General features: G+C 43.8%; 1 protein-coding gene across 1 annotated transcript in view; it reads left to right on the forward strand.

The window, feature by feature from the left end:
* The window catches only part of PPP2R5C (protein phosphatase 2 regulatory subunit B'gamma), a 192396-nt gene that overhangs the window by 124565 nt on the left and 52255 nt on the right, over positions 1–15576 (forward strand). Inside the window, 2 exon segments of the mRNA XM_050954154.1 lie at positions 5106–5214; positions 13764–13817. Coding sequence (XP_050810111.1) covers positions 5106–5214; positions 13764–13817 — 163 coding nt within the window.

Below are 15576 nucleotides of genomic sequence, written 5' to 3' on the forward strand. Positions count from 1 at the left end.
TGGTCCCAGCTGATCTCAGATCGTTGGGTCCTACACACAGTGGAGCTTGGATACCGTCTTCAGTTTATTTCTCCTCCCCTCCTCGTCCCTCTTCAGGGACCCCTCTCACGAGCAACTCATCATTCAGGAGGTTTGCAAGCTCCTCTTGATCAGAGCTATAGAGGAGGTACCGAAGGAGTTAAGGGGCAAGGGGTTTTATTCCCGGTATTTCTTAATCCCCAAGTCCAAAGGGGGCCTCCGGCCCATCCTGGACCTGCGAGGACTGAACAAATTCATCAAAAAGTTCAAGTTCCACATGGTATCCTTAGGAACCATCATTCCTTCTCTGGATCTCGGAGATTGGTATGCCGCTCTCGACATGAAGGATACATATTTCCACATTGCAATTTATCCCCCGCACAGGAGGTATCTGTGCTTTGTGGTAAATCAGGGTCACTACCAGTTTACTGTCCTTCCCTTTGGTCTTTCCTCGGCCCCTTGCGTCTTCACGAAGTGTATGGCGGTCGTCGCTGCTTTCCTGCGCCGTCGTCGAATACATGTCTTCCCTTACCTCGATGACTGGCTTATCCGAGGGGCTTCGGAGGCACAGGTGCTCAGCCATGTCGCCATCATCAGGGAGCTGTTTGTGCATCTAGGCTTGATCGTCAATTTGGACAAGTCCACCCTGGTGCCTACGCAGAGGATAGAATTTATCGGAGCAATGCTGGACTCCAACCTTGCAACAGCCAGTTTGCCCCTGCACCGGTTCCAAGCCATAGTCTCCCTTGTCGAAAGTCTCCAAAGCTTTCCAACCACTTCTGCTCGTACTTGCCTTGCTCTCCTGGGGCACATGGCTGCATGCACTTTCGTCACAAGGCATGCAAGACTGCGAATGCGCCCTCTGCAAACCTGGCTCGCATCGGTCTGTCGGCCGGGCAGGGACGCCATAGACACAATCCTGACAATTCCGCCGGATGTTCTAGGCTCCCTCGACTGGTGGAAGACGTCATCCCGAGTGTGTGCGGGCATGCAGTTTCATCCTCCCCAGCCCTCCATGTCCCTAACAACAGACGCGTCCTCGCTGGGCTGGGGTGCCCACCTAGGGCTCCTGCGCACCCAAGGCCTTTGGTCACCACTGGAGCTGACGCTCCACATCAATGTGCGAGAGCTGAGAGCGGTCTGGCTGGCATGCGAAGCGTTTCAGCGCCATCTACATGGCCGTTGTGTTGCAGTGTTCACGGACAACACAATGGCCATGTATTACATCAACAAGCAGGGCAGGACCCGGTCCTCCCCTCTGTGTCAGGAAGCGATATGCCTGTGGGACTTCTGCATTGCCCACTCCATACATCTAGTGGCCTCCTTTCTCCTGGGGGTACGGAATACCCTCGCAGATCACCTGAGCAGGTCCTTCCTATCTCACGAATGGTCCATCCGTCTGGACATTCTCCATTCGATTTTCCGGAGGTGGGGTTTTCCCCACATAGACCTGTTTGCATCCAGAATGAACAGGAAATGCCAGGTGTTCTGCTCCCTACAGGGTCACTCCCCGGGCTCCCTGTCAGACGCGTTCCTGATTCCGTGGACGGGCTGCCTCTGTTACGCCTTTCCACCGTTCCCTGTTGTCCACCGAGTCCTGCTCAAGCTCCGAAGGGACAGAGCTCGCCTCATCCTGATTGCTCTGGCTTGGCCGAGGCAGCACTGGTACACCATGCTGCTCGCCCTGTCCCTGGCAGACCTGATTCCCCTGCCGCTCTGGCTGGACCTGATCACACAAGACTTTGGCAGGATGCACCATCTGGACCTGCGGTCCCTTCATCTGACTGCATGGCTCCTGTCTGAGTAAACCAGTCGGAGTTGCGCTGTTCCGCCGCAGTACAGCAGGTGTTGTTGGGGAGCAGGAAGTCCTCCACGTGCTCGACATACCTCGCAAAATGGAAGTGCTTCTGCCACTGGTGTAACCAGCACAGCCATTCTCCGCATTCTGCATTAGTCCCCACTATCCTGGACTACGTGTGGTCTCTTAAACAGCAGGGGTTGGCGATCTCCTCTCTGTGAGTATATCTTGCGGCTATATCCACCTTCCATCCGGGGGAAGCTGGCAGTTCCGTTTTTTGTCACCCTATAGTTTCCAGATTCCTCAAGCGCTTGGAGCGACTATACCCACAGGTCAAACGGCCTACCCCTACCTGGGACCTGAACCTCGTCTTAACCAGGCTCATGGGGCCCCCTTTCGAGCCTTTGGCCACATGCTTGCTGCTGTACCTGTCCTGGAAAACAGCTTTCCTAGTCGCTATCACTTCGGCTAGACGAGTCTCAGAGCTTCATGCATTGACTGTGGATCCTCCATATACTGTGTTCCATAAGGACAAGGTACAGCTGCGACCGCACCCGGCATTCCTCCCTAAGGTCGTCTCCACCTTTCACGTTAACCAGGACATCTTCCTGCCAGTCTTTTGTCCAAAGCCGCATTCATTGCAACGAGAGCAACAGCTCCATACTTTGGATGTCCGAAGGGCTCTTGCCTTCTACATCGAGAGGACCAAGCCCTTCTGGCGCTCACCTCAGCTATTCGTGGTGGTGGCGGAACGTATGAAGGGCATGGCAATCTCCTCCCAGTGTATTGCATCTTGGGTTACATCGTGTATTCGGGCTTGCTATGACTTGGCTCATGCTCAGGCGGGCCATCTCACTGCCCACTCTACCCAGGCTCAAGCCTCATCTGCCGTGTTCTTGGCCCATGTTCCCATACTGGACATCTGCCGTGCGGCCACCTGGTCTTCCATCCATACGTTTGCATCGCACTACGCATTGGTCCAACAGTCTAGAGACGATGCCGCCTTCAGCTCAGCGGTCTTACGTTCCGCAACATCTCACTCCGACCCCACCGCCTAGGTAAGACTTGGGAATCACCTAATTGGAATGGATATAAATGGATATGAGCACTCGAAGAAGAAAAGACGGTTACTCACCTTTGTAACTGTTGTTCTTCGAGATGTGTTGCTCATATCCATTCCACACCCGCCCTCCTTCCCCACTGTCGAAGTAGCCGGCAAGAAGGAACTGAGGAGCGGATGAGCCGGCAGGGGTATATATCAGGCGCCATACCGGCGCCACTCCAGGGGGTGACCTGCCAGCCTACCGAGTGTTGCTAGGGTAAAAAGTCTCCAATGAACATGCACGCGGCGCGCACACACCAATTGGAATGGATATGAGCAACACATCTCGAAGAACAACAGTTACAAAGGTGAGTAACCGTCTTTTGCTCATGCCTTATGATATTCTGTAATTACATGAGCACTTGCTATTTTTTTTCCCCTACAGGACCCCTGCCTCTTTCAGTGCCCAAGAAGGATGGTGTTATAGGAATGAATCAGTATTGTATAGTTAACGAGGCTAGTGTCTGTGGAATCCCTTCTTATTTGTTGCAGAAATTGGAATGCGTGTAGTGAATGAGGCAGGCGATTACAGGATGAGAAAGGAAGTTGACTGCCACCCTAGAGAATAGGATTCTATCCCTGCCTATGCCATGTAGCTCCTATGTGATGCTGAGCAAGTAATAAAGAAACAATTTCATATTAACTACTAATTGTGCTCTCCTCCTTTTCTGGGTGCCTAATGTGAGGCACCAGAGGTCAGAGATGCAGAAGTGCTGAGTGCTCACAACTGCAACAAAAGTAAATTGGAATTGTGCTACAAACATATAAAGCGCTATGAAATTCAAATTACTCTGAAGAATCAGTCCCTATATGTGTTAAGCTCAGCACCCAAAATTAATGGACACTTTTATGACAATTTTACCTTAATCATTCTGCCTCAATTCCCCAGCTACAAAATAGTGACAACACCTGATCTCCCAGGAGCATTAAGAAAATAAATTCATGTTTTGAAACACTCAAATATTATGATGAAAGCACCATGGAAATGTCTGTGAGGAAATTAATAATTTTGTATTCAGTGTGGGATTGGGATGGCATGTGTTAAATAAGGCCTGATACCATACATTGAATGAGGAGGATGAGAAGAAATAATGAGTAACTACTCATTAAGTGAATGAGGCACAGGTCATGTGAAAAAAATGGTATGTGATAATGTAATTATAGACTGCATTATAGTGTGCACGTACAAGGTACGGGGAATTAAGGTTGCAAATGCCTTAATTCTGGCGTTTTCTAACTTTTGATTTTGCAAGCTGAATGCTCTTAACCTAGTATTTTGAGATGTAATAGTTCAGTAGTTTGTCAGCTTCTCACTTGTTTGTGAGAGCCTTCTGTGCTAGTTAATGTGAGATGAAAACATCTTAAAAATAAGAATGTGTGAGTGTAAAACCACAAAAATTGGCAGTGGGACTCCAGTTGTAGAATGTGAAACTATTTTTAATTCCATTTTTTTAAAGTTGACTGGTTTTCAAAAGGCCATACCAGATAAAATGATCAAAGGGTCCAATGCACCCAGTAACGATTAACACCTGTCTTGACTCACTTGGTGTTGGGAACTCCATGTGCTGTGATTCTGTCTTGTTGCCTGCTCCAATTCTAAAAAACTATACATTTCCCAGTAGAGTACCTATTGGGTTTCCAGGTTCCCAGTAGAGTAATTCTGTCTCCGATCTGTGTACTCTCTTGGATCGGACTCCCAGGTGTTGGGTCTTTGGCTGATTCGCTCATCAGGAATGAAGCAGCTGGGTTTCAGCAGTTGGGTATTTAGTCAGAACTTTGTTTACAAAGAGGTGGAAAGGTTGGAAGCTGAACCGAGAGGTGGGAACTGGGTCTTTTATGGAACTTGGAGGGAGGATTTCGGCACCTGGAAAAGACGCAAGTTAGAATTCTTGACATAGGGGATGTGAGGATGTGGATTTTACCGTTGGTTGAATTTGTATTCTGCTCTCTAGATAATTAGACTTAAATTTTCTTAACATTGTTCTATTTTTATTTAATATAATGACTCCCCTCTTCAACATGGGAAAAAATGCTACATTAATGTTCTATGAGAGAGCTCAAAAAAAAACCCAACTTGGAACAATTAAAATAAAGAACAAAAAAATGATTTTTCTTATCCTTAAAAATTTGGCAATAGTGAAAATTTTGAACAAGTACTGATTTTAAAAACTTCTGATTTTTTTACAGTATAATTAATGGATTTGCCTTACCATTAAAAGAAGAGCACAAAATTTTCTTATTGAAGGTGTTATTACCTTTGCACAAAGTGAAATCGCTCAGTGTCTACCACCCACAGGTAAATTAATTTGTTTATGAAGTGTTATAGATTCTGTTCCACAGGATGGTCCAGGGTATAAAATGCTGAACTCGGAGTCGGGAGAGCTGGGATTTATTTCCAGCTCTGCTATTGGCCTGCTGTCTGACCTTATCCAAGTCGCTTCCCTTCTCTCTGACTTGGTTTCTTCATCTGTAAAATGGGATAAAGATACTCTTTTTAAAAGTGTTCTGAGATCTGAGGATGAAAAGCACTGTATTATATCATAGAAAATCTTATCCTTTTAATGAGACTGTCTCTTTAGCAGATCTTTTTTAAAAAGATCCATAATATGTGGTATGTTTTACTTGGATAATTTAATAGTTCAGTTTGTTGCAATTTTTTGATGCCCTGGATGTTTTGCTAAATCACTATTTCTTTAACATGGATTCATTAAGTGGATGTTACTGAAGAGGTGGAGTAAAAAACCAAATACCTAAAAAAGACCAAAAAGAATTGAAGTGTTCAAACAATCTGGGTAATAACATTAGGACCGCTCCTTTGTTGTTGCTTTCAAACTCCCTGAACCTTTCTTAGGCTCACTGTAGAGAGCCCCAAAGGATTCTAGATTTTGAACAGCACTGCGATATGCTGAAAATCTGTCTAGAAGAAGCTCCTTTTAGATATCCATTAAATTGTTCAGAAAATCAGCCTGTTCCCAATCACTTTTTAATGAATAAATACCCCATATAGAAAGCACTGTCTTTTTATGTAAATTTGATAAATAGTTGTATTAAATTTAAACCAGTTTTTACGTGAAAATTCTTTTCTAGTAATTGCTTTGACCCATTTTTAACTTAATGTGTTAATTTCACTTTATTAGAATAAATCAAAGATCAAGAAATAGAATTTGAACCTTAATCTAGGACTTCATCTGAAGTTTCTGTGAGGAGATGAATTTCAGAATTGGGACCAAAATAAGTCTGGAATGAAGAATCAAATGACCAGTTAAGAACAGCTGTGATTTGTGTGGGGATTTTTTCCTCAGCAACTCAGAAAATAGTCTAAAAATTATCCTGCAACCGGCCCTACACCACAGTCCTTTGTAACCTCAAAGGATTGAGAGGTTTGTGAGAATTACTGTTTCCTCACTGGTGCTGTGTCGTTAGGATTCCAGAGAGCACACATGTCCAACAGTTCTGTGCACTGCAGTGTGCTGATTCTTTTCCAGAATGCAAACATGCTGAAAGCCACCCAACTTTTGTTCTAGACCCTTACTTACTCATTATGCAAGCAAGCGTATTGGAATACAATTTTTTCAAAATCTTTTGGTTCATTTCAAGATCTTTATCAGGGTGTGTCTTTATTTAAAAAGAAACAGCAGTAAAACATGCAAATATGATGATGGGGATCAGATCGCTGGTTCATCTTGTCTAGTGTCCTGTTTGTGACAGTGACCAGTACCAGCTGCATCAGTAAACTGCAAGAAACCACATAGTGGGCAATTATGGTACTCTCAGAGGAAGTCTCCTCCTACTTCCCATTAGGGGTTGGATTATGATTGACGCATGAGTGTTTCTATCACTTCCAAAACCAGGGATTAATCAGAGGTCAAAGCTTTTCCATGGCAATGGAAATAATGTCCTGATTATTCTTCAAGACAGTTCACATAAAGGAAACAGAAAGAGGAATAGGGAGAGTTGTGGTGCTCCTTCTACTCCTCCACAGCCCAGAAAGCACTTTAGATTTGCTAGATAACCAGGAACCCCACATTGTACCTGCAGAAAATACCAGGCCTTTTGAAACAGGAATTCCTTCATTCAGACTGTGTACACCTACAGTTAAGAACTTGGGCATCAGAAGAGAAGTGTAGTTCAACGTGGATTCTTCATTAACCTCTGATACAGTTTGGTATCCTGACAGAACTCGGCCAGGATATTTCATTCACTCATCTGGTAAAATTTGCATTTCAGGTGTGAGGGAAAACAAAACTCTCTTTGAGGCAGGAATTGCCTCTTTATGCAATGGCTAGCACAATGGAGCCCCGACCTTGAGATGCTATTGTGATACAAATATTATAATAATCCCAAAGTTCTAGGGACTTCAGCTAGAAGGTTTGATTAGAGTCCTACAACTAAGCACCATAGAAACGTGACACGATCCATAGCAGTGTTTTCTGAACAGGCACAATGGATCCTCCATTTGAGTGTAGGTGCCAATTTTAATCACAATGATTAAATTAGATAAGTGTGTGGCTGGTTTTTCTAGTTGCCATTACCTCTAAAAGGCAAGTTTTAGAATTAGTTCCTACAGCCATACAAGAATCACACTGCTTTTGTCATGAGGAAAAAGTTCTTATAGTCCAAAAACCTTTGTGTTTCAAGGAAGTTCCTCTTTACACAAGTGGTGGAATAGTTCTCTCTTCATTGTGTTCTAACTCTTGGATGGTTGGGGCATAAATGGGCATTCCTAGGGCACTAAAGATATACCTCAAGCATGTGAAGTACATACACCAACTGTACCCTGTTCATCTAATTCTGTCCAACATTCCAAGGTGTTCGGGCCTCAAGGTTGTAGCAGTCAAGACATAAAAACACTGCACCATTTGGCATGCTAAGCACCAGGGAAACTATTCACAGAAGTCCCTAGAGGCACTGGAGAAAAAAGTCTCTTCTCTAAACTGTGGAAGATCTGCAAGTTACCATTCCTCTGCAAAGGCATCCTTTGGTAGGAAGGTGCCTCTGTGTTGATTCTCACATAACTCCTTAGTTTATAAAGCTCTGCTTTGTGTGGGGGCAGCTTTCATTCCTGCCTGCTATTCTATTATATGAATTAAACTCTTGATATCTTTTTCCCTCCCTACTTCTGGAATTAACTTCTGGCTACATCCCATGAGTAATGAATGATGAGAGAAGCTGTGCAATAGAATGAGAAATTTCTTTCCTGATAATTTTCTTTCTATGAACAGCTTCTCTCCTAATTCAACCCACCATGGTAGTCTGGAAAATGACCAGAATATACATTGAATTTTTTTTCTAATAAATTAGTACATTCTATCAAGTTGTCTTAATACTAGTAATTGGCTGCTGTAGTGTTTCTATAGCTGTGATAAGAACTTTCTGATGACCTGAGCTGAAGGTTGAAACATAATGCTGGAGCCTCCAGCAACAATATTGAACTGCTTCCAAATTCCACAGGTGGAGGGGCATTAGCCCCTGAGTCACAAATTCAGAGAGAAGCTGGTATCAGAGAGAAAATTATCAAGTAATAAATTTCTCATTCATGCATCTGTTGGAACTCTGAGCAAGACTTCTGGCATCAGTGCATCCAGCCTTTAACTTGCTGCTGCGTCTGTCATAAGTCCCCTGTGCAAGGATCATGTGGGGAGAGGTGTCCAGGCATGCAGCTTACTCTCTTATGATTTTGAACAGAAGATTTATCTAGTTGGAACGAAGCAAAAAGGAGAGTAGCTGTTTGTCAGGGATCTGACAAAAACAAAGAAATAAGGAATTTACAGTAAATCCATGCGTTGACATTTGTCTCAAATCCTTCATGTATTTCATTGATCTTTTGAAGGAACTTAGTTATTACAGAAGTGAAGGACTAAATAGGATTGGTTTACAGGTGCTATGCAGTGTTCCCCATGCAGCTCCCAATGAACTTCTGTCCTGACTTTGTAACACCTTGTTCTGGCATTACTTCAATGCTGGACCATGATCAAAAAGTGCCATTGTGACACATTGTGTCTATTACAAAAACATTATACAAGTGAAGACTAGGATAAAACCACCAAAACTCATCCCTTAACCTTTAAGTATAATATTTGAAGGTAATGCATTCTAGAATTGGCTTTAACTAATTTAATTCTTTACTTTCAGATAATGTGTGAATTTTTTTCTTCTCACCTCTATATAAAATGTTTAAAATTAGCCATGGTTGACTTATCTTCCTCATGTTCTCTGATGAATTAGAGACAGTATGTTTCTTCTCTCCAGCTACATCCCAGTTCCCAGAGAATTCAGAGCATTCCAGATCTACATTATATGAGAAATATTGTAAACTGACAATTTTTTATAAGAAGAGACATCTGACTCTTATCCAGTGAGTCTAGTTCAAACAAATTGCATGCACCTTGGAACAGTTCTACTGGTTTAAATTGATACTTAAGTCACAACCTCCCTTCCTCTCTTCATCCTTTTTTTTTTATTTAAGTATTATTTTTACTTCCAGGGAGCACAGAATCTATTCCTCGGCCCTTTACTTCATTTGTCCTTTTCAGCTCTTCCTTTTCTTCCCTTTCAAAAAAATAAAATAAAAATTTGAGACTGGATAGAATCTTAAGCAACCAGCTTCAGGGCCGAGCCAAAACTTCTATGGGGGAAACACTAACTTCCAGGCCTCCTTCCCATTCCACCTCTGGTGAGGCACTGAGGTTTCCCAATTGTTGAACAATGTCTTAGGTATAGTGCACATGAGATCAGCCTTTTCCGTTGCCACCCCCACTCTGCTCCTTTCCTGTATGACCAGGATCTCAGCTGGAGACATGGTTCTATCCCCATTGTTTTTCTTTCAGTCTTTTGGGCTTCAAACTCCCTTCATCTTCCTGTGCTCTGCTGTCAGTCAAGAAGACTTTGAACTGCCAACAGTTGTTCTTCGGTAACAAGAAAATATCCAGTCTCTGCCTCTCTCATCTGCCTGTGTCAGACAGGAAGGCTTTTTAGTGCTCATTGGCTACTGGGGACAAAAATCTCACCACAAAAACAAAACATAGACTCTTTTCAGTCACCACCTGGAGCATATGCCTCTTTTTAAGTTTTAGCTAGAGGGCATTATCGGGGCTGTTCTTCACATCATGCTGCCTCAGCTGATCACTCCACCTGTCCATTCACATTCCTTGTTTCCCAACCCTTTGTTTTCTAGGCATCCCTGTGAGTGACTTGATTAAAGATTGATCATTTTCTTTCCAGCGAAGTGGAAATCTTTTAGTTGATCAGAAGACCTTCTCCTAATTCCGTCAGCTGTATGCTTGTTTTCTGGAGTACAGAAAGCAATCTCGTTTGGGATTTAGGCTCAGGTATGCCTCTAGTCCCTTTGTCTGCAGGGCAGAAGGGTTCTTTCTGAGTTCTTCAAACTGTCGAATCTCATATCTGTGAGGTTCCAGGCTTGAAATCAATTGCTCAAGAAACTTCATGTACTAGTGCAACAGGACACTCTAAAAGTTTGATTCTGCTTTCAGAAGCACTGGGCTTTTGCAGTGGATGGAAATGACAGGCTTCCATCAGAGTAGTTAATTTACAGGATAAAGACAATGGGTGGATTGTGTGAGCCAGCAAAAGCTGACCCTGGAAGAGCCTGAAGCTGAAGGTGTTCCAGTCCATTCCACAGCATCAGAGTAATCCATCAGTGGATTAGTTTGCAACCAGAAACTCAGCAAAAAAAAAAAAAAAAAATCCAGATTTTCTTTCAGTGATCCACCCTATTAGTTTGGATATTTTTTCAGTATATTGGGGGAGAGACTTGGGCAGCGACATTCCATCCATTCCTCTGACTTGCAAACTCCAGTAGCACATATAGAAGAGTTTTTTATGACACGCTTCTGAGACCTTATGAATCTGGCTCTCCATGTTGGAAGCTGTCTATAAGGTTGACACTCCTTCATCCAAAGGTAACTTAGTGTTATTGCCTTCAGAGTGAACATCACAGGTTCTTGACGAAAGGAACTGGTTTAAAATCTACGGAGTGAAAAGAGTTCTGTAGCAGGACATACATCAGGCTCTAGAAACTATTTAAAAGTTGATGTTCTGCTAAGAGCTTTGAGGGATTTTTGAGTCTGTCTGCTCTTTCCAAGGAATGAGCCAGGGTTTCACTCTTGTATCTCAGGCCATGTCTACATCTAAAATTTTGCAGCGCTGGTTGTTACAGCTGTATTAGTACAGCTGTATAGGGCCAGCGCTGCAGAGTGGCCACACTTACAGCAACCAGCGCTGCAAGTGGTGTTAGATGTGGCCACACTGCAGCGCTGTTGGGCGGCTTCAAGGGGTTTCGGGGAACGCGAGAGCAAACCGGGAAAGGAGACCAGCTTCGCCGCGGTTTGCTCTCGCGTTCCGCGAACCACCCTGCAAACCGCAGGGAAGGAGACCTGCTTGCTCGGGTTCGGGGAACGCGAGAGCAAACCGGGGAAGGAGACCAGCTTCGCCGCGGTTTGCTCTCGCGTTCCGCGAACCACCGTGCAAACCGCAGGGAAGGAGACCTGCTTGTTCGGGGAACGCGAGAGCAAACCGCGGCGAAGCTGGTCTCCTTCCCCGGTTTGCTCTCGCGTTCCCCGAACCCCCGAGCAAGCAGGTCTCCTTCCCTGCGGTTTGCAGGGTGGTTCGCGGAACGCGAGAGCAAACCGCGGCGAAGCTGGTCTCCTTCCCCGGTTTGCTCTCGCGTTCCCCGAACCCCCGAGCAAGCAGGTCTCCTTCCCTGCGGTTTGCTGGGTGGTTCGCGGAACGCGAGAGCAAACCGCGGCGAAGCTGGTCTCCTTTCCCGGTTTGCTCTCGCGTTCCGCGAACCACCCAGCAAACCGCAGGGAAGGAGACCTGCTTGCTCGGGGGTTCGGCGAACGCGAGAGCAAACCGGGGAAGGAGACCAGCTTCGCCGCGGTTTGCTCTCGCGTTCCCCGAACAAGCAGGTCTCCTTCCCTGCGGTTTGCAGGGTGGTTCGCGGAACGCGAGAGCAAACCGCGGCGAAGCTGGTCTCCTTCCCCGGTTTGCTCTCGCCTTCCCGGAACCACCCAGCAAACCTCAGGGAAGGAGACCTGCTTGCTCGGGGTTCGGGGAACGCGAGAGCAAGCCGGGGAAGGAGACCAGCTTGATTACCGAGCTTCCTCAGGTATGCTGGGATACCTGCTTATTCCACGGAGGTCAAGAAAAGCGCTGGTAAGTGACTCTACTTGATTACCAGCGCTGGATCACCAGCGCTGGATCCTCTACACCCGAGACAAAACGGGAGTACGGCCAGCGCTGCAAACAGGGAGTTGCAGCGCTGGTGGTGCCCTGCAGATGTGTACACCTCCTAAGTTGCAGCGCTGTAACTCCCTCACCAGCGCTGCAACTTTCTGATGTAGACAAGCCCTCAGTGGTTTAAATCTCAGAAAGCGTCATTGTCCAGCCTTACACTCTACTGGGGAAAAGCAGCTTTAAACTTTTTCTCCAGGTGGTGATAAATCCCTGTGAATTTTGACTGCTGCAAGCTCATGTTTCCTCCTCCTTGGTGAAAGCACCCTTTTAGTTGGAAAAATTACTAGGAGAGTTGGTAAATTAATCTCTTTGATCCTCCTTATGTAATGTGTTAGTGGTTGTGTGTGTGTTCCTCACCTAACTCAGAGATGCATATTAATAAGCTTTTCCTCCGAACCAAGATCTTTGTGAAAGCACAAACTTCATGCTTTGACACTTGCAGAATTTTTATCTGCAGTACGCTAAAAGTTTCAGAGTTTTACAAGCAGTTATTTCTACATGTCAAGGGCCCTAATAGAGGCCCTCTTTCCTTTAACACTTCAGTACTAGACATTGGCTTTAGAATGATATTTGCCTAATTTACAAGATGACAAGATAATCCCTGCACAGAAATAAGAGGGCATTTGAGCAGAGGCCTACAGTGTATCTTGAGTAGAAAGCGCTGAGGCATCTGTCCAAGAAATCTGTAGAGCTGCTTCCTGGTCAGTACTTACCGCATTTGGGTGTTCACTATAAAGTCAATCTCTTCTCAGAGGAAGAGGCCATATATTGACAGAGCATTTTTAGGCAGCAACTTGAAGTAAACCTTTCTAAGTTGGCACTAGTTGCCACATCTGTGCACTCTGGTTCATTATAGGATGGGTGTAAAGGAGAGCTTCAACAAGAGAGAATTACTTATTGGCATTGATCAGTTTTCACTTTCCACATCTTGATACTACCCTCCTCCCCTCATATTTTTAGGGTTGTATGGTTTTTGTAGAAAGAATCATGATTGGTTGTATAAGAGAGGTGTTGGCTCCTTTGTATATTCTGAAAAGATGCAGTATTTTTATCTCCATGTTTTCTGATAAATGGAAACATACCACGTTCAGTTACTGAGAAGAGAAAATTATAGTAAAGATAATTACTGGTAAGTTCTTTCTTTTTGTGAGGCAAAAAATATATAAAGTTTGAGATTATAAAGATGTCTTCTCTTTTTTCCAAGAAACAATATTAAGGAACTTAATTTTTTGAACAATCGTGAGACTGAGTACGTTCATAAGCCAGTAGAAAAGAATGTGAAAATAATAGTGGGATATTAGTCAAGTAAAATATTATGAAAACATTGTTAAAGATCTACTGTAACTCAGAAAATATTGTATTTGATACTTTGAAAGTATGATTATACCATTGCTGTTTAAAGTGTGTCTGAAAAATACAGGAATAAAAATTATTCAAATATTTTTACTACATGTAATAGTTGAAGGTGTTTTTCCCTGAATTTGGAATATTCTCAATTTTTAATGTTGACAAAATTTGTATGTGGCATATGCTTAAATTGAAATACTTTGGTTTAACTATTAATATACACTTCCTCTTTTTTTTATTTAGTTGGCATACTGTGTAGTTCAATTTTTAGAAAAGGACAGCACGCTTACTGAACCAGTAAGTTTATTTTACTGTTTTATCATATTAACTCATTTTGAAGCATTAATAACATTTTGATTTGCACCGTTTATAATGTTTGTTTCACCTAAAAATCATTCCAAAATAATAGATTGATTTTATTATTAAGAGCAAAGTTCTTTAAATTTCTAATAAAATGTATTTTTAAAATTGTTTGAATGATCCCTTGAATGAGCTGCTCACTAAGTCGATATAGTTGGTACCTCCCCCAATAATGGTACAGTGAGCAATTTTTACTTCACTGAGACAATGTCCATTAGTAAAATTAGCATAGCTAGAACAACTGATCAAAATAAATATCTGACAAGAATGCACATTCATTTTAGAAAGCTTAGCATTTTGATCACCTCACATGATTGTTATATGTGCTAAATCAACATTGTAGTCTAGTTGCTCACTCCCCCAAGGAAATAAAATATTTCCTCCTGTTGTTATCATGGTGAAGGTGAGCAAGTAGATTTTGCACCTGCTAGTAAATTTTCGTAACAATTTATATGGCTGCACTGAGGACATTATTGCAGATTATGACAATTCAGTTTCGGAGTTAAAAATGTATGCAGTTCTCTAATGTATGATGCTGAACTATCATTTTACTTGTCCTGACATTCAATATCTTTTCATAAGCTTTAGCTTTTAATTTATATACATATTTCTCCTTCCACCTGTCTCTCTCTGCTTTTTTCTTCCCTCCTCTTCTGAAAAATGTGAAGTATTATTTCACTTCCCTAATAAAGTAAAGGAAAATTATCTATTTGATAGACTGGCTAATGTACATTATCTGTACATATTTATACTTTAAAAGAAGATTCTGTAAAAAAAAAAAAAAAAAAAACTTGCTAATTTTTTAGTGTTCTTCTTCGAGTGCTTGCTCATGTCGATTCCATTGTAGGTGTGCGCACACCCACATGCGCAGTCGTCGGAGACTTTTGCCTTAGCAGTTCCCGTAGGGCCAGCTGTGGCGCTCTCTGAAGTACCGCACTCATGCCATGGTATATCAGGTGCTGCCAGCATGTGCCCTCTCAGTTCCTTCTTACCACCTGTGATGGTCAGTCAGAGCACCTCCATCCCTTGCTTCTTGATCAGAGGTTTCTCTTTTATCTTAGCCTTCTGCTTCTAGCTGAAAATATTTTAATCATTTGTTAGTTTGTTAAGTACCTGTTAAGTGTTCAGTTAGTGTCCCAGCGGGGACTTTGCCCCAGGAGGAGCCCCGGTCTCCAGGTTTCAAGCCCTGCTCTTTGTGTAACAGGCCTATGCCTGTTAGTGACCTGGACAACAGTTGTCTACAGAGCCTTGGGGAATCCCACATAAAGGAGTGCTGTTGCATCTGCCAGAACTTTTGTCCTCAGACACAAAGAGAGCACAACATATTCCTCGTGCCCCTCGTGATGCAGTGCTGCCCAACGCCCAGCTTTGGAGCAGGCACAGGCCAAACCAGCACCCAGCACATCAGCTATGGTACATAGTGCACCCATGGCACTGAGCTTCTCCTGGCACCCTTCCCCAGTGATGAAGATGATGACGGCATTGAGCAAGCCCGACCAAGGGGCACTGGGCAAAAAACCTGGCTCAGGCCTTACACCCACTCTGGACCTGCAAAAGGGCTCAGCCCTGGGGAGTTCATCCCCCCGAAAGAGTCTGCCACCGACTTCAGGGAACGGTAAAGGGCCCAAACCAACGGCACAGTCAACATCCTCTGAGCCCAGAGCGCCTGGAGAGCTAAGAGTGCCTCCGCCGCAGG

Source organism: Gopherus flavomarginatus, chromosome 5, assembly GCF_025201925.1.
Source record: "Gopherus flavomarginatus isolate rGopFla2 chromosome 5, rGopFla2.mat.asm, whole genome shotgun sequence".
NCBI lineage: Eukaryota > Metazoa > Chordata > Testudines > Testudinidae > Gopherus > Gopherus flavomarginatus.